The sequence below is a fragment of the Oryza glaberrima genome, chromosome 6 (assembly GCF_000147395.1).
Source record: "Oryza glaberrima chromosome 6, OglaRS2, whole genome shotgun sequence".
NCBI lineage: Eukaryota > Viridiplantae > Streptophyta > Magnoliopsida > Poales > Poaceae > Oryza > Oryza glaberrima.
Genome location: NC_068331.1, coordinates 11,881,359 through 11,900,763, shown reverse-complemented (window position 1 = coordinate 11,900,763; position 19,405 = coordinate 11,881,359). Strand labels below are relative to the sequence as shown.

The following is a 19,405-nucleotide window of genomic DNA, read 5'->3' as shown; positions in this document are numbered from 1 at the left end:
CAAGTAACGCCTGAGAATTCCGCGGATTTTAAGGGGACTAAAGTGTAAAAGTGTCCCGCTACCGAGTCCGACTCCTCTCTTCTCCATATATATAATTTCTAGGGTTCAAGCTATTTTATTCACCTTTTGATTTTCCGGTAAATCCAATTTTTCTCTCTTCTCTAGTCTCTCTTTTTGTTTCGTCGTAGATTTCTTGGAGAATTTTGGTCGTGAAAATTTTCGAGGAGCCGTGGAGTTTGTGAGGAGGCGGTGGAATAATAAGATGGGGAATTTTAGCGCGGCTTGGTTCGTCCATCGATAAATTCCTCTATTTTTTCCGTGTACTTATATTTTTTTTGGCCGTATTTCGTAGCGAGAAAATTTTCCCGGTGAAAATTCTCTCTGTTTTTTTTTTTGCTTTTCCCCTTATTTCCGCGCAACTGTAAAAAAGAAAAAAACGAATCTTGTGAAAAGGAAAAAGGGGAAAAGAAAAGAGAAAATCGGGGAGTTTGTAGCAGGAGTTGTTTGCTAGTGTTTGAGCTGGAGTACACTCTCCCGTGCGCTTTCTTGATCTCGTTGAATTCCGCGCTGATTTCCGAGTTCGTGGGAATCGTTTGTGCGCGGAGGGGGTAGCTGGGCGAGGTCTTGGGGGGTGATTTTTGCGGAGAAATTCTGCTGTTGTTGGATGCAAGGAGGGGCCATGTCGGCGGCGGCGACGGCGACGGCGAGCGAGGCGGCGGCGTACGGCGGCGTGGGCATGAGCAAGAGCGGGGCCCTGCAGCCTCAGCCGCCGCACGGCGCCGCCGCCGCGGTGCGCCTCGCCTACACCCACGACGGCACCGCGGTGTACAAGCACACGCCGGCGGCGCCGGTGTACCAGACGCCGGCCGCCGTCGCCGCCCCGTCGCCGCCCGTCCGCGGCAATGGCGGTGCGCCCGCGTCCGCCGAGCAGCACAAGCGCAAGCGCGGCCGACCGCGCAAGTACGCCGTCACGGACGTGCCGCTCGCCGTCGTGCCACCCTCGCCGCCAAAGGCTGCGGCCGCCGCCGGCGCCGGCGCCGCCCAGTCTCCGGCGACGCCCACGCTGCCGCCGGGCTTCTCGTCGGGCCTGGCCGCGTACGGAGGCGCCGCGGCGAGCCAGCCGGCGCCACGTCAGGCTCCGCCGGCATCCGGGCGCGTGCTACCTCACAAGAAGAGGGGCCGGCCGCCGGGCTCCGGCAACAAACAGCAGCAGCGGCCTCAGCACAAGAAGGCAACAGCTCCAGGTATAATGCTTTGTCTTGTGCCTTGTTTGTTGTAGCAACTACTCACTCGTGTTACTATATTGGATATATGATGGTATTCCTTTGTGATACATGTATAGTTGTATACTCTCCGTTTAACAAACCAATCTAGGGAGGATTTGACATAACCTTCTCTTCAGATTCATTATCCTAGGTTATATCAAATTCTCTCTTAAATTGGTTTATTTTGCGAGGGAGTGAGAGAATGCTACTTCAACCAGTATGGGCAAAAGGGCATCTGGTATTTTTTGGTTGTTGTCGTGATGACAAGCAGACAGCAGCACGCCATAAGAGTATGTAGGCATGAGGATGAAGGGGACTAGAGTTGTGGGGGGAGGGAATGGAATATCTGCTGATGATGATAATGACCTTTATGCCCTTGGTGTTGCTATGCGCTTGTAGTAGTTGCTGGAAGTTTCTTTCTGAGGATGAACCCAACTGGAAGTTCGTGGGTTGTGTTCAGTTGTTCTACTGTATTCAGGATCACTGCTTCAAGGTGAATTGGTGTAGTAGTGATCATATTATGGATATGAGAACAACCTGTCCTGCTAGTTCATTCTGAAAAGTAACACTGCTTTAGTTCTATTTTTGCTTATGAGTAATTGTGGTTTTAGCTCATTTATCCTCTGATGTCTGTGGAATAGGTGTTTATGTAAACCCTGTCTTGTGGGTTTTGTTGATCTACATTGCCAATAAAGATGTTCTAATTCCATCATTAAAATTAATTGTTTGTTGAAAAAGGGAGTATTTGTTATCCTTTTCCTTAGCTGGAATTATCTGGCCATTCATCCCTTTTTGAATTTGATTCTGGGAATTTTAGTAACAATAGTTGCAATTGTTTCTTAGCTGGAATTATCTGGCCATTCACCCCTTTTTGAATTTGATTCTGGGATTTTAATAACAATAGTTGCAATTGTTTTTTTGCCTCTCATAGTTAGTTTCCTAATGCATGGCTACTCTTAGAATCCTGTGTTGCTATTTCTTCAAGAATTATACCAAAGATTGTGAAACATTTGGAAGGTGTTAGTTCTATCTAGTGCCTTATGCTCATGAGTGCTTTGAATCATCAGTTTATCTTTATTACAATATTATCTGTACTTCATTAATATGAAAATTTTCTTTGAATTCTTGCAGGATCTAGTGTGATTGGATTGAAGCCTAGCGTCATCACAGTGCAAGTTGGAGAGGTACAGTGTTACTATCCCAGGCATATCCTAGAGATGCCCTTTTGTGGTGTTAGGATTTTCTTTTATTAAGATATCATCATATTTGGTGGTCTAACTTACAAAATCTGTACATGCCCTTTTAGGCAATATGCTCTGTTTTTAATTTTTTAGCTGTACTCAGTATTTATTGTGCCAATGAAGGTCCTTTTTTATAGTTTTTGATGCAAAGTTTGTTCTTATTATGTAATTGCTGTTTCTCTATCATGCTTTACATATCAATTTCTTTTAATTTTTTAATACATTGTCTTTTTCTTGGTGTACTGGTGATGAAGCTTTGCTTAGTTCTCTAGGATGATTAACTTTCCATTTGTCAACAGTTTTTGCAACAAGTACGGTCTATCTCTATTCAATACACTTTAGGTGTAAAGTTAGTTTGTTAGTTGTTTCATCAAGCTCCCTGCTTGAATGCACACCAGTCAAATGAATATTTTTCATTATTGTACATTTCAAATCTTTAACTGAACTCAAGCTATAATAAATTTTATTTTCTTCATTCAGCCTCATGATATCAATTTAGTATTTGTTGCTGCCAATTTTGTTTTTTTTGTGTGCTTTTTTTATTGAATTGCCAGATGCAAACAGATGAATACCTCTATTTGCGTAAATTTGATCTGTCCATGTATTCTCTTAAATGATTGACCTATTCCCATCAAGAATTATTCCCTAAATAATGCATATTTGTGAATGATAATTCTTCAAGAATTTGTGGTGATAATATACAGAATATATGGAACCAGTTTCACGTCCCTTTGAATTGTATGCTTATTATTAGTTCATATGGACCGTCAATAGTAATGTGCAAACATTGGTTGGAACTCTTTTTTTTTTTTTGAATCTGTGTACTTATTAATATAATTCAATAATTTAATAAATATATACAGGGTTGCTATAAATTTCGTCTGCACAGAAAATAACTGAATTCAGATATGCATGACCTATGTCTTATTTTAGTCTTTTTCAGTTGAAAATATGTAAAACCATAATAAAATTATATGGGAACATGCTGTAGCTAACATTCGTTGTTTGGGACTGGCCTTCCCATGTTTTTCAGCTGTTCTATTCAAAGTTCTTTTGTACCTCTCTTGTAGTCATATGGTAAACTGCTAATGAGGATTTGTGATTTTCAGGATGTAGTGTCCAGGGTGATGTCCTTTACTAAGAATGGATGGGCTGTTTGTGTTCTCTCAGCTAATGGTGCTGTATCCAACATGACACTGCGTCAAGCAGGTTCTTCTGGTGCAACAACAGTAAATTATGAGGTTTAATCCATTTTCTCAGTAGGAATTTTCTATATTCTCCCTTTTTTTTAATAAATTGCACTACAGTGTGATTTGTCCAAACCAGTAGAAGAAATATTTTAGTATGCTGTGCAGCTGGGGTATTGAGCCAGTGACCTGAATGTTCCAGCCCCCAGTTCAAACCAAGTGAATTTAAGCTCATTCTTGGTCTGTCATGACCCGAGGCCATGACGAGCTGGGGTATTGAGCCACTGATCTGAATGTTCCAGCCCCCAGTTCAAACCAAGTGAATTTAAGCTCATTCTTGGTCTGTCATGACCCGAGGCCATGACGGGATAAACACCGCCGGGAAGATAGCCAGGCGGTGTCGGCCCTGGAGAAGGGATGCAGATTTCGGCTAGGAAGGAAGAGATTAGACTAATTGATATTCATTGCTTAATGATAATAGATACAGTCCCATTCTTATATAGATGGTATAGCTTGACCTCTAAGTGAGGATTCAATATAATCTTATCTCTAACTTAACTAATAATCTTATCTCTAACTTAATTGATATGGGCTGCCTATGGGCCTCCGCCTTCCGGCCCATTGCACATGACATGGTCTGTAGACGGCATAGAATCAATATTATTGAACCATATGGTCTGACTAGAAAAAAAAGCATTGGTTTGACCGGTGAACCTTGAACCTATGACTTCACCAGTCCAATTTTTGTACTATGATGTACCTCAGCTCCTGCCAAACTTTCAAGATTATAATGGCGGAAGTATTGTGAGGTTGTATTTACGAAAAGTACCACTTTATGCCTTTCACCCTTATTGCATTCAAAGCATACAATTAGTATTTTTGAAATAAATGTTGTTTGAAATTTTGAATTCTAAATTTGCATACAGTTTTCAAAATGTCATAATTCTTTGCGTTCAACGTGCAGGGCCATTTTGAGATTCTTTCTTTGTCTGGCTCATATCTGCTGTCAGAAAGTGTTGGCCTGAGCAGTCGAGCTGGGGGACTTAGTGTTTCACTTGCTGGTCCTGACGGACGTGTTTTAGGTGGCGGAGTAGCAGGACCTCTGAATGCAGCTACACCTGTTCAGGTTTCTACTTTTCACTGAAAGTACTTGATATTGATTATCTGACCCTAATGTTGATATGATGAAAACATCAATAGTTTTGGATCTTGTTCTCTTTTGTTTCTCTACTAGAATGCCCTATGCTGTCAATTAGATTAACCATGAATTATAACTCACTTGCCAAATGACATTATGCAACAGAGTACTATCTCTACGAAACATAGTCGAACGCAACGTTTTCAAACATTGGCTTTGTCCTTACCAAACTTTCATGCTTTCAAGAAAGTTTGTCTAATGGATTGTTTCATTGTACTTGGTGTTCAGGTGGTCATTGGAAGCTTTCTGGCTGATGTGAAGGGGCACAAACAGGCCATGCCGAGTGGGGCTCCGTATCCAGGTGTGAGCACTCCAACATCCAGAGGGACTCCCAGTGGATCCTCAGGTGGGCCTGGTAGCCCCCTAAACCAAAGTGCAAGTGGCTCATTTAACACCAGCAACCAACAAGCCTTGGCTGACTTCCCATGGAGATGAGCTTGGTGGTTCTGATGATCTTTCAGCCTTCAGCTAAAGTCATTGGTGGTTCTGATGAGGGGATTGGGGTTTGTAGCTATTGGACCTCAAGAGGTAAACATAATTTGGTGGTTTCGGCTGTCGCTTCGTTTATTAGACAGGTTGTTATCTCTCAAGTTTAGGTGCTGAAAATGCCAGCTCTTAGTTTAGGTGCTCCTAGACACCTAGTGTTCAGAGAAATCAGCTTGAAAGGAAAAGCTGAGAAAAAAATTTGTTGGCTTCAATGCACCCTTGGATGTCATGTGGTTAAGTTACCATGTCGAAATGTGTGGTGCTGTTTTAAGGTACACCTGTTCTTATTACTCTTTGTTTAGTGAGGGAATGCTGCATGGTTGCTTATGCACACGTAGGATTGGGCTCTAATTCTGTAATTCCATTTCCATCCCGGCTGGCCTGCCAAGGGCTGGCCGGCGTGGACTTGCCGGCCTTCCAAGGAGATGGCCCACCCAGCCCCCGAGCTTCACTTGGTTTTGGTTGGTCCGGGATTTTGTTGAGTTAATAATTACAATTTGGGAGAAACATTGATGATCTAACTATAACCGTACAAGATTTTACTGTGTTGCTTATTAGCAATTGATACACCTCTTTATGGTTTGTTGATCTTGCTGGTGCAGATCAACTTTATTACTGCAAGAAAATCGAAGAAACAAGAACAAGATAAAAGCAATATATATTGTAAATAGGAATTGATTACACATAATAAGTTGGGGTTCCGAAGACGAGTAATTAGGTGGTCTAGCCAACACGCACAACTACAAGGTGAAGTAGCAATGGCTAAACTTCAATCTAAACAAAACCCAAAAAACTCTAAAAAGATATCTATCTATTTAAGGAGATGGGAGGATGACCAAGGGTTCCTTAAGGTCGTGCTCCACCAGGTTGAGGTGCACCCCACTTATGCTTGGAGTCCCAAACAAAGTTACAAGCCCAAAGGCCCATGACAGGTGGTGCAATAACTTGTTTATTTAATTATGGATGACTGAAATAAATTTTGGACATGAGGCCAAATACATTAGAAAGAGGACTTTAATTGTTTTCCACCAAGTACTCATCGGCCAAAAAGGAGCTCGTACGCATATTTGGCGATCGTTTGAATTGAACACTGTAGCAGGTAGTCGAATTGGATTTCAGAACTTGGACAGTTTGATCTTGATGACTTCCAGTTGACCTATGATGTGAGCAATGATTGTATCAAGAGTAGCCATATGTCACATCACCATAGGTATGACCTTGCAGCATCTAAGGCGGCAAAACCGTCATCAGGAGGTGATCCTAGCCGTCCATCATCTCTACCATCATAGTGGACAGCCGGCCAACCCCTAGGTCAGCCGACAAATACCCTCCGCACTCACTTAGGGTTTATTTTCAGTAGTTTAGCATTCACTCGTCCATCCCACTCATACACATTTCATTAATTCATTAACATTTGAGTAGAGAGTGGAGGAGTCTGAGTTGGATCCACCAACTCTAGTTTGGAGGATAGGAAAAGTTCCATTAGGAGTGGAGTGGAGTGGAGTGGAGCGGTAATGATGTCGTATTTTTCTGAATTTCGTACATTTTGAGCAATATAAATTTTATCTTGTATCCGTTCCTAGTACTTCAACATTTACTTTTTAGTTTTTATTTCCTTGTGGAATACTTGTCTGATCAATGTTTTAACCGATCGTTGTTTATGTATAGCTTAGAAGTCATACATTGTTGTCTATGAGTTTCTTGTTCAGGTTTAGTCACGTAGCTAAATCCGGGAATTCTTTATTCCAATCAGAGGAAGGATTTTAGTGCAAGTCTTAGGTGTGATGTGTAGGTCTTATATTTCCAAGAAAAAATAGCTAGAAAAGCTGTAGTGTGTTGGCATTAGAGATAGCAGTGCATCGATAGTGGTAAACTACCCTGTGTGCCCGAAGTAAGAAAGTCTTTAGTATTTTAGTTCTAGCTGTGCTGAACTTGTGACAAAGTTGTGCTCAACCACAATAAGGATAGAGTGTATCTAGACCATAGGATCACTGTATTTAGAGGTCAATTCTCTTTCTTTGACCTCCCACCGTTCATGACACCCCTAGTATTCTCCAATTTCTTGATCTAGACATGTGCGTTATTCTATATGTGTTCTAAAAGTGTTGGTATATTTTTTTATTGGATAAAGTCATGGCTCTAGTTTGCATAGATTCCCTTGGATAGTTTAGGTAATAGGAAGATAGATTTTCACCATAGTGTGTCCTTTGGGATAAATTTGATACTCTTGAATACTCCGAGTTGAAGCGCTATATCAGTAATTTCATATGCTTGCATATCCATTTAGTGAGAACATAAGAAATACCAACACTATCAAGTCTCAAAATTCCCTCGTCAACATATTGGTAAGGTGGGAGACGACACTGAAGTGGTCTCTCACTAGGGATTGTTTTTTCTCCACTCTGGTGATGGCAAATATCGAGTCACTCACAATCACAATTGGATCTCGTTCACAATATTCTCAAAGGGGTTATTGCACTCCTCCAGGCCTAGGAGGAGGTGACATCCAAGAGTATCAATGATCAAGTGCCATAGTAGCTCTAGCAATGATACAATATAGTTGTCTTGACTCAATCCCTCTCCAACACCAATAAGAGAAAATTTAAGTGCTCATGGTGTGAGAGTGAAGTATACATGGTGCCAAAAGGAACTCCTTCTACAGGGGAGGAGTATAAATATGACAACCATCCCTAACTAGCTGTTGGGGCGAAGTCCCAACTCTCTGTGCATTGTTGGTCAGACTGCCCATGGTGGGATGGTTAGACTAGTCCTTTGTACAACGGTTAGAAAACTAATCGTTGCCTATCACATCAAGCATTATGATCTGACTGGTCTCTTGGATCCTGTTAGACTAGCCTCAACTCCAGTCAGACTGACCTCAGACCATTTGTCAGATTGTTGGTGGCTCTGTATCACTTGCCCATCGGCTCAAACTCCATTGTACATCACCCCGATCAGATAGAGCCACATGGGAAGGGTTAATGTCCCATCATTATTTCCTCAGTGCTTATAACCAACTCCTTAGTAGTGATTATTATTAATCAGCCTTCGTGGTTTTTTCATGTAAAAAATTATGTCTCTATTTCCATCTATTTTCATAACACAAGAGGCAACAAACCAAACATACTAGAATTTGGTAATCTTAAAACTTTCTACTCTCATAACTGTTGATATTTCTTAATGATATTACTAGGAACTTAATCCCAAGCAATGTTGCCAGAAATATTGAACAATTATCTTATGGGTTACAGAAATAAATCCACAAGCACACGGATATACCGCCGTAGCATTTCACCCAGAACTATTTTCAAGGTATCGTATTTATTTAATCCCAAGGGAAGATATGGTAAGAGAGTAATATGTTATAAATTCGTATTACACTTATGCAAATCAAAGTCTTATGCAGGGGTTAATCAATTGAGGATAGGGATAGATTTGACAAATAGAAGATTCAGTTTAGAATACTCCCACTAAATTATAAGTCTAGGTTAAGCAGAGAAGAAATAAGAAAAGCATCGTTACTGTTCTTCTAGTATATAGTCCTTTTGGTGTACACTTGCTATTGTACAACTATGTGACTAATACCCCCTTAACTACACCCTCTTGGTATATCGAGAAACCACCCCTGATTACCGAGTTCCTTATTATGACAATCCGTCATGGCTATCCAACCGGTTAAAGATACAGATGAGTACTAGCACCAGGAACCTTTTTTAGCCCTATATACGCACGTGGAGGAATGCCCGTACTGAGCTGTCACCATCAGCGGCCTACCTCTATAGATCCGTGGCATATAGCACCACTTAATGATATCTAATAATTTAAGCATCGCGCTTATATTACTAAATATTACTCTACGTCTCTGCAGATGACATAAAACAACTATATAAATAGACACTAAGCCAATACCATTGCATATCTCTGATAAGCTAACCATATAATATAATTAATATGAGACAAGAATAAACTAAAATCCGTACTCGAATAATTATGCAAGTAATGTGTATATATAATTGCTGCAAGTCTGAAACTTAATTTACTCTCTGCACTGAAAAGAAAAATTCTTGCTGCGTCTTTGCCCTAAACCCATAATATATTTATGGTATTTCAGTTTTTAACCCCGCCGGCTGTGAAAGTCTCTATAAGAGAATTTCTACTCAGATTAAACTGCAATGCTGCCCTCATGATTGTTTTTTGAGTAAAATACACCGACAGTATCATAACTTGTGAAGTGGGTGCAATTTAGTTACCCATACTGTAAAATACATGCTCAAACAAGTCACTCATTTTAGGGTGCAAATATCATGTGGGATGTTTTCATAAGGTTAATTTCTTTCACAAATATTGTCATACATGATCCATAAATAAGCCAATGTGTAATACTGCTAGTAGTAAAATCCAGCTGAAGATAAATTTTGTTGTTGATTACCAAGCACTTTATGACATGAAACATTCAAGTAGTCGCATACATAAAAAATATAAGCTTTGATTTGTATTTTTATTTCTTGCCTTGTCCACATGGTTAAGAAATGGATTATGTTAGGTCAGTACGGCTTTCAATTTGAAAACAAGTAGTCCATGTAACATGTATTTGATTAGATTTGCACCATTGAAACAAGATGAATGTCTCATTTGAGCATTTTGCAAAACACGAGTGACTAAATCGCACCCACCTTGCAAGTTGTGATAACACTGATGTATTTAACTTTTTTATATAAAAAATAAAGACGTGTCTTTCTTCAGTTTGCTTTGTGCATCGACGTGTGCATTTTTTTTAAAAAAAATAATAATTGTGGATCATTGACTGAGTTTGGTTCTGAATAATATAATTCATTAGTAAAATAACAGGAATTAAAGTCTAGAAATCATGAGGACAGAAGTTGCAGCACAAAAAGTTTCTTTTCGGTAATTATTTTACCATCTTTGAGAAGGTATTAAAATGTATCATATTTTTTAACGTAAAATTTGGTATATCCATGTACCAAGTCATCGAGCTACCAAAAATTTTAATGTAAAATATAGATACCTGGAATCGTAAAATTTCTCTTCTTTTCACCTGTCACAAAACCAATATGGTGATCACTGATATTATACGAGTATCTGATATGAGTTTCATAAGTTCCATTGGACATAAATTTTATTTTTGATAGACAACATCACTAGTCATTAATTTCTTCGTGACTTTGATATGAGTTTAATTTGCTGTAAATTTTTATGCGGGCCATGAAAAAGTACATTTTGCCCACACTGTTGGTCCCTTCATCAACATCGTATTATCGTGTCACTTTCTCTGTCCTGTTCTCAACAGAGAGGACATATGTACGTCATGGTCATGAGCCCCCTGCTGCGCACAATCACCTCCTGCGATTCGTTTTGGAGGCATGTGCAGTTAGTTTTCAACTGCGTGCATGAGATCGTTCAGTAAGGAGCAAATGCTAACCAATACTAAAATTTGAGCTAATTTTGGGTATTTGAAATCTTGGTGTTCCACATTTCACATTTTTATTTTACAACTAATTACTAGTTGCAACAAGCTCACCACTCAGCACAAGCATATTTACAAAATGCGATAATCATACAATATTAAGTCATTGACTAATAAGACAACATATGTAGAAACTTAGATCCAATTACGTTAATTAATCATCTCAAATGGAGATGTGGGATAAGGAGGAGCTTCTCCTTGCGGTGCACAGCCACCCCGAACGTCTCGGTCATATCAATACCTCCCTTCGCCGCCTGATCTGCTGGTAGCTCCCAGTCAAAGCGGTACACCAAATTTGCTAGCATGATCTCGATGGTGGCAATTGCAAAGTTTATACCTGGGCAGATCCTCCGCCCGCTCCCGAATGGCAAGAAATGGAAATTGTTCCCGTTGTAGTCACCTGATGTGTTAACGATGAATCGCTCCGGTATGAACTCGTTGGCGTTCTCCCAATAGTTTGAGTCCCTGGCCAAAGCCCATACATTGACTATGACACGAGTACCGGAGGGTATTGTGTAGCCATTGATATTACAATCAGACATGGAAAGATGCGGCATTAGAAGTGGTGCTGGAGGGTGTAGCCGAAGTGTCTCCTTGATGACCGCCTTTAGGTAGGGCATACAACCTAGTTGCTCTTCAGTAACTATGTCTTGCCCCTTTGGCATCACTCTTCTCACCTCGGCCTGCAGCTTTCCCATTACATGGGGCTTCTGCATCAGCTCAGCCATGGCGTATTCTAGCTCGATGAATGACGTGTCCGTGCCAGCCATGAGCATGGCTGCCAAGTTTGCCTTGATGTTATCTTTAGTTAGGCCATACTCGTGCTGAATAGAGAGTAGGACATCGATGAAACCTGCTTCCTCATCGTAGTGGTTGAGCATCGAGGAAGACCTGATATGCTTGGTAGTATGGTCGTCAATGAGCTTTTCTAGCAGCTGGTCCCATCTCTTGTTGATGTTGTGTGCCTTGGCGCATGACAGTAGCAATCTCCTAACTGCGGCCAGCCTTGTAAAGCTAGGAAAGTAGTCCTCGATGTTGAAGCCACCAAGTAGCGATGTGTTTACCTTGACCAGCTCCCGGAGTAGTTGATCCCAACCTTCTTTCTGGGAGAACTTGCCACACACTGCGTGACACACTATGTTATTGGAGTAGCAACTTAACATCTCGGTCAGGTCCACTACCACATGTTTGGACCCCGCCTCAGTGATCCTGGCCATTACTATCCTCACCTCCCGTTGTCGTGCCGACACATAGGAGCGCACCTTCTTCACAGTCAAGAGATGTGTGGTGGTGATCTTCTTGATTTGCCGCCAATACTCGTTGTACGGGGAGAAGCCGACATCTGTTGCACCGTAAAAGAGGATGTTGGCTATAGGAGAGTAGGGCCGTGATGCGAATATGTCATCGTGCGTGCGTAGGATGGATTGTGCCACACGAGAGGATGACACCACTAGGGTTGGCACGGCGCCAAGGTGGAGGAGCATCATGTCAGGGCTATGCTTAGTGGCAAGGTCGCGGAGGGAGATGTGGGGCAAGGAGCCGATGAGGTGCAGGTGACCGATCACCGGAAGCCTGCCAGGTACCGAGGGGAGCTTGTCGAGTAGCTTGGCGCCGGACCTTGTGACATAGCAGCGCATAACAAGTAGGACAAGGAGTGGGAACAACAAGGACGTCATGAGCACGAGAGAGTACCACGCCATGGTGCCGGCCTGTGGAGGAGCTCCCAGCGATTCGTGGCCGTGCTCATGGCTGATCAGGCCATCAAGGAGGAAGGCTGCTAGCATTTGGGCCATTCAATATTGCTGCGCCTGCGCAATTAGTGGCCTTCGAAGAGCAAGCAAGCTAGCTAGGTAGATGAATCGAGGAATGAATTTTGAGTGGGAGCATTCCTTGTGGGTGGTTTCATTATTGATCTATAGAGGAAGAAGACTGTGGGGATCGACTGACGTGTCCTGTACTTAATTAAAGTAAAAATGACCGACGTACTCCTCTGTTAAAGTATGGTTTTGTTTCGAAGATACGATGCCCTATATACATAATTTTGTTCTGGGTGGCACTGAAACTTCTGTTTTTTTTTAAAAAAAAAGGAACGTGAAACTTGTTTTGCAGGGAAACACTGACATTGACATGCCATCTGCTCTTTTATCTCTTGGACCGTTCGTAGCACCCATGGCTGGATTTTTTTTCAATTTTTGTTCCTTGTAAAAAATTATTTTAGAAATAGACCCCTGAAAAACTTACTCACTCTTTCCTGAAATATAACAACTTCTTCACCAAAATTATCTTCTCAACAAATTACAACCCTTCACCATTCAATTTTCTCGCCTACCTCCACTTCTCAATTAATCACAACCTTCTCCTAATTAATTTTACCTACTTTCTTAATACTTGTGTCTAACCCTAAAAATCCTTATATTTAGAATTGGGGGGAGTGCTAATAAATAAACCTTTTTGGCGGCCCCAACTTATATGATAGGAGGTTGATGTCGTAACCCTTGGCCCATCTCCTGCTTGGTAGTATGTTGATGTCGTAACAGCTCTTTTTGTGTCTGGCTGCCTAGCCCGTTTGGTACTCTTGATGGATTATTCTGACTAGCCGTCAACAACGCATGGGCTCTATATTATTATTGCTATTATAGATATATATATATTTCTATACTAAATAAGTTGGTTATTTTTGAAACACCATGGCTTGAATTGAAAGAAGAGTCCACCTCAGGTACACCTTGCTAATTATTAATATCAAAGTTTAGCACCAAATTAATAAAAAAAAAGCTAAATTCAGACTCCATGATAGATATAACGACTCCATATTTACTAATCCTAAACTATTTCTAAATTAGGGAAATATTTAAAGTATACTGAAAGAAAATTATTCATTCTGAATTATTGATTATATTAATGAAGTGCTACATTATTGAGAGTCCAAGATGGGTTCAAACATACATTTAACGCGAACTCATATAAAATAATTTATTCAAACCAAACGCTTAATTTTATTTATGGTTATGATGATAATATATATTTAATCGCAAAATTTAAATCGAGAGCTCTCTTGATTTAGTCATAACGAGCGACCCTATCAGCCATCGTCCACATACGATAGCCATTGTACAGACATGTGTGTTGAAGAATCTTACTTTACTATATGATCAAGCAAGTAGAAAAAAAATATTCCTACCATCTATGTTTTAAATAAAATTTTCTTTTAAGTTACTCATCCAAATTACAATCCGATTACACCGTTGTGTTCGTAACAATTAAATCTTTACAACAATATCTCACATGATTATATTTTGATAGAAAATAACAAATTACTTTTATAATATATCTAAATTACTTTTAGATTTCACTGAGTTACTTCTTAAACATATAAAAGTAAATTCAATGAAGTTTTAAAGTAATTAATATATATTATAGAAGTAGCTTAGAAAAAAAAGAAGGTGACTTTGGCGTGACATTTGAAGTAAATCTGTTATAGAGATAAAAAAAATATGGCTCTATCTAGAAATTAAATTAAACCGCAGAAATTATGGAATTGACTAAAAATAGTAATGAAAGTAATCACCTCAGAGCATTATGAATGTGTGAAAGTAATTTAATCAAATCTAAAAATAACTTATATATATGATAAAAGTAACTTATGTATATAACAAAAGTAATTTACAAACATAATTTTTTATCATAATATAATCATGTAAGATCTTGCTGTATAGATTTAATTGCAACGAACACAACGGTGTAATCGGATCGTAGATCAGATAAGTAATTTAAGAGAATATTTTATTTGAAATAATGAGGATGAAAGTGGTAGGTGTTACGCATTCATTAAAGTTACTTTCTTTTTTGTTATAAGTTACTTCTATAATATATGTAAATTACTTTTAGGCTTTATTGAATTACTTTTATATGTCTAAGAAGTAATTTAGTGAAATCTAAAAGTAATTTAGATATATTATAAAAGTAATTTATATTTTTTTCATCAAAATATAATCATGTAATATCTTGTTATAAAGATTTAATTATTATAAACACAACAATGTAATCGGATCGTAGGTCGGATAAGTAATTTAAGAGAAAATTGTATTTGAAGTATAGGTGGATAGTGTCTATCATAGATGGAGTTGTAGCTAGTTTAGACCACTGACTGTATAATCACGTCCCTATTTAATTGATGGCTAAATCTTCCTTCTCAGTTAGAGTCAGTAAACCATCTGTTACACGGGTTATTATTACACGCATCACCATTCATACAAACTACACTAACACACCTTTCGGTATGCCTTTTTAAGCAACTAAGATGAAGGCTCAACTTTAAATCTATGAACTCGAAATTCTTGTTATAAATAGTAGTCATCCATTGATCCATGTGGAACAATACAGTGGTTAATTTTTCAGTAGAAATTTTATTAGCATCAATTTAACTGGTTCTTAAAAACCAATTAATTAATGTGCGTACTTAAATACTAATCACAAACAATGGTTCATCTTTTTCAGAAGAAACCTACTTAGCATCCATTCAACCGGTTCTTAAAAACCAATTAATTAAAGTGTATATTGAAATACTAAATCACCTTAGACAATGCTAATATGATTAGTGAAATATAGTTAGAACCCACATTATGAAGTTATATTAGATATCTTAAAGGTGCTGGTGCTGCTCTCCGAGCAATTTGGGAGGCCAGCGCCCAATGCGATGTCGACACGTCATAATAGATAAAAAAAAATTACTAATCGTTAGATTAGCTGAGAGCCCAGCCGATCCACTCATCAATTTTTGCAGAAAACCCCTCCTTATTTTGATATTTCCGATCGAGTCCACTGAATAAGAGCCGTTCAACCCCACGCGTGGACACAATCTGGCCGTTCATATCTTATCTAGTTGTTATAAAAAGGCCACATCATCATTTATTTTTAACACTCGCCTTAATGGTTCAGTTTTGTACATAATCTTTTCTAGCCTACATAAAAATAGTTTTTTGGATGTTGGGTAGTAATTTAGAAAACACAAAGTACGCACCAACCCATAGCAATGGACATGACAAAATAGCGCTAGCGCTGATTACAGGCAGCCCGAAGGCAATGTGCAAACAAATTAAGGATTCGATAAAATAGCTCTGATTGTGTGCATGCATACTAAACAGAACAACTAACAGTTACCAAGTTCTACCTTATATATACTATTTTTTCTACTATGCTCGGTTATACTTTGGGCTGGTCAAGTCATTTTTCTTAACATTATCAAATTATTGCTACATACGTACGTACGTGCGCGCGCGCGCCCACACACACACACACACACACATATATATATATATATATATATATATATATATATATATATATATATATATATATATATATATATATATCCAACTTTCATGCATTAGGATACGTTTAAGGCGTGGATGATTATCATAAGAGATTTCCACCATATCAAAAGATTCGCGTTCTTGAAAATCGGAACTTCTCCAAATCCAGAAGACAGATGGGATTCTAGGATTATCCTTTTGGGCAAAGACTTTTATGCATACTTCTTCTGGGTTATCTATACCATACTGTATTCTCATAAGATGATACACGCTAGCTAAAGATCCACCGGGTGCAACGTCATAAGCACATTGGGAACGTAAATAATTGTAACCATATACATATAAAATGACAGCAATGGAATCCCAATCCTCTGCTTTTATTTGCAAAGTCTCTATTCCTCGATGATCGAAGCCCAAAGATCTATGAACCACCTCATGTTTGACTAGCCAATTAGATAACCAACCATGCTGCATTATCTTGATCTCTCCTCCTTTGTATAAATATTTCGTAGTTCGAATGCAAGTTTGAAATATTGCCCTACTCTTTCTTTTTCGGCACAAAGAGCTCCTCCTAATTCACTAATTTGTAGGAAGATACTGGACTTTTGGATTTGAAAAAAGTTTCAGAAGATATGTCTAAAGTAGATGATGATTGATAGAGCAATTCTTGCTCATAAGTTCCAGTATTAGTACTGTGCCGAACATAAAGCTTGTGGCTGGTAGTAAAACATCGATTTTTCTTTTGAGATAGAGTTCGATCCTCAACTATTTCTCGCGATATCTTATGAAGTTTTGTTAGGGCATCTATAACAGCCTCTGGTTTAGGTGGGCAACCTGGCAATTAGACGTCCACAGGAATTAACTTATCAACTCCCCGAATAGTACTATAGGAATCCGTACTGAACATTCCACCAGTAATAGTATAAGCTCCCATAGCAATGACGTATTTTGGTTCAGGCATTTGCTCATATAATCTCACTAAAGAGGGAGCCATTTTCATTGTTACTGTACCGGCTGTTAAAATTAGGTCCGCTTGCCTAGGACTTGATCTTGGTACCAATCCATAACGATCAAAGTCGAATCGTGAGCCTATTAATGAAGCAAATTCAATGAAACAACAACTGGTACCATATAGAAGGGGCCATAAACTAGAGAGTCTTGACCAATTCGAAAGATCTTTTAGTGTAGTTGAAATAACGGAATTGGAACTTGTTTGGTCAAGTAGGGGAAACTCAATCAAACTCATAACTGTCTTAATGGAATCTTTTCCTTCTTTTTTTTTGTCTGAATATTCAGTTAAGACCATTCCAAGGCTCCTTTTCGCCATGCATAAACTAAACCAACAACTAGGATAAGCACGAAAATGAAAGCTTCGATAAAAACGGATATACCCAATACGTCGAAACTCATTGCCCAAGGGTAGAGAAAGACCGTTTCCACATCAAAAACAACAAAAACTAGCGCAAACATGTAATAGTGTATTCGGAATTGTAACCAAGCCCCCCCCCCATGGGTTCTATACCCGATTCATAACTAGAAAGCTTCTCTGGTCCTTCACGAACCGGAGCTAAAAGTGCTGAAATCCAAAATGCTAAAAAATAGGAATAAGGCTTGCTATTATTAGAAATGCCCAAAAAATATCATATTCGTGAAGCAGAAACATAAATGTACTCCCATTAATGTGGAATAGGCGGAACTGAATTAGTCAATTCAAGTCAGCATTGTCAATTTATACAGAATTTCTCTCTTTTCCTCGGTGAAACAAGGATCGGTTTTTCTCAAACCAAAGGGCTTAGTTTAGCCTTTGTTTCCTCTTTGCCACGTCTTCTTTAAAGATTCATCCAATGGAATCCCGACTCCCTTTCTTTTTGATTCCTTTCTATTTAGGTATGGTGGAGACATAATTCTTATAGAAACAAAACTCTCTCGCTTCACTTTGTCTCATTTTCTCTAGAATCTCTAGAAAAAGGAATAAAAACGAAAATACTACGAATTAGAGCCTAATTAAGATAGGATGACTAATGTATGCAGCCTAATGAGGAGTAATTCTATAAAAATAAAGAACTCTATTTCAGAACGTAGATCGATTTAGATTTAGGTAATCTATAGATATAGATAAGCAAAGTAATATACTTCAAACAAAGTAGAAATTCGCAAGATGGAGAACATCTTGCAGTTGATTTGATAGAAATTCATTTTTCTTTTCCTGTCTCTATAATTTTCGATGAATGAGCCTCTGGTAATCCTTTTATCTCTATTTTATGGCGCAGGCGCCTGTCCAGTCTATAAACAAGTACTAATAGGGAAATGAAAAATGTACTAAAGGAAACGTAGGATATCTCTCCTAAAATCTAAAAAAGGACAAATTAGGGCTATACGGATTCGAACCGTAGACCTTCTCGGTAAAACAGACCAAACGGATTATTATCGAAATGATTCGAACTGTTTCAAAGACCCAACATGCATTTTTTTGCATTGGGCTCTTTTATCAACTGATAGAAAGATCAGTTAGTCCACCATAGTTTTTCTTTACGGAAAGATAATGAGATGGCTCCCTGCGCTCTGATTGATTATTTGTATTATGATCTATCTAAGAGCAATACCAAAGTGTTTCAAAGGAGGATTACCTTGACTTAGGTCTGCCTCCAGCCTAAATTAAATCAACCTAAGTGAAATAGAGTCTCTATCGTTCCGCTACAAGAGTTGACTATGAGACTTCATACACCTTAAAGTTCATAGAAGGAAAAGAATTTTTTTGGAGGCCCTTATCCTCATTAAGCCTAGCATTTAGTGGGCTGGATATTTACCTTATCAACTAGCAAATCAATAAAGGTTCTATTTGTTTAGGCACCTGGATTGGTACCTGAATCGGACTGAACCAACTATTTGTCAGGCGACTGTTCTCCTATTCTCTCGAATCCATGAAGTAAGACATTGATTTTGCAAGAAGATCCACTATGTTCATTGCATAATAAGCTCCCTTGAAAAGCATTGGCGCACGTGTAAACGAGTTGCTCTACCGAACTGAGTTATAGCCCTTGTCAGAGATACCTTAATATATAGAGAATTTCTTGTCAAGATGAATATTCTCTAATAGTAGAGGATATCCTTTGATCTGTTTACTATAATAACATGCCAATAACGAAGCGGTATTTGCTTATAAAAAGGATTCGATTTATAATCGATCGAAGTAAAAGGTCTTCCTTTGTGGTGATAATTTGCCTACTTAAC

At 39.0% G+C, this 19,405-nt stretch overlaps 2 protein-coding genes across 2 annotated transcripts; one reads left to right on the top strand and one right to left on the bottom strand.

Moving 5' to 3' along the window:
* Window positions 1-131: 131 nt before the first annotated feature.
* On the top strand, window positions 132-5,667 carry LOC127775589 (AT-hook motif nuclear-localized protein 10-like). The gene is made up of 5 exons (XM_052301848.1): window positions 132-1,244; window positions 2,397-2,449; window positions 3,616-3,747; window positions 4,658-4,819; window positions 5,120-5,667. Exons 1-5 carry the CDS (start codon window positions 665-667, stop codon window positions 5,324-5,326), a joined length of 1,134 nt encoding a protein of 377 aa, XP_052157808.1. The 5' UTR covers window positions 132-664; the 3' UTR covers window positions 5,327-5,667.
* A 5,211-nt stretch (window positions 5,668-10,878) lies between these two features.
* Window positions 10,879-12,772, bottom strand: LOC127775588 (indole-2-monooxygenase-like). Its single transcript, XM_052301847.1, has one exon. The coding sequence runs from the start codon at window positions 12,653-12,655 to the stop codon at window positions 11,021-11,023; it is 1,635 nt and encodes a 544-aa protein (XP_052157807.1). The 5' UTR covers window positions 12,656-12,772; the 3' UTR covers window positions 10,879-11,020.
* Between the last annotated feature and the right edge of the window lie 6,633 nt (window positions 12,773-19,405).

Excerpts from the sequence above, each read along its gene's own strand:
- LOC127775589 (XM_052301848.1), top strand. The coding sequence starts at position 665 with ATGCAAGGAGGGGCCATGTCGGCGGCGGCGACGGCGACGGCGAGCGAG. Across the intron at positions 1,245-2,396 it reads CAAGAAGGCAACAGCTCCAG|GATCTAGTGTGATTGGATTG; the intron begins GTATAATGCTTT and ends GAATTCTTGCAG. Across the intron at positions 4,820-5,119 it reads ATGCAGCTACACCTGTTCAG|GTGGTCATTGGAAGCTTTCT; the intron begins GTTTCTACTTTT and ends CTTGGTGTTCAG.
- LOC127775588 (XM_052301847.1), bottom strand. The coding sequence starts at position 12,655 with ATGGCCCAAATGCTAGCAGCCTTCCTCCTTGATGGCCTGATCAGCCAT.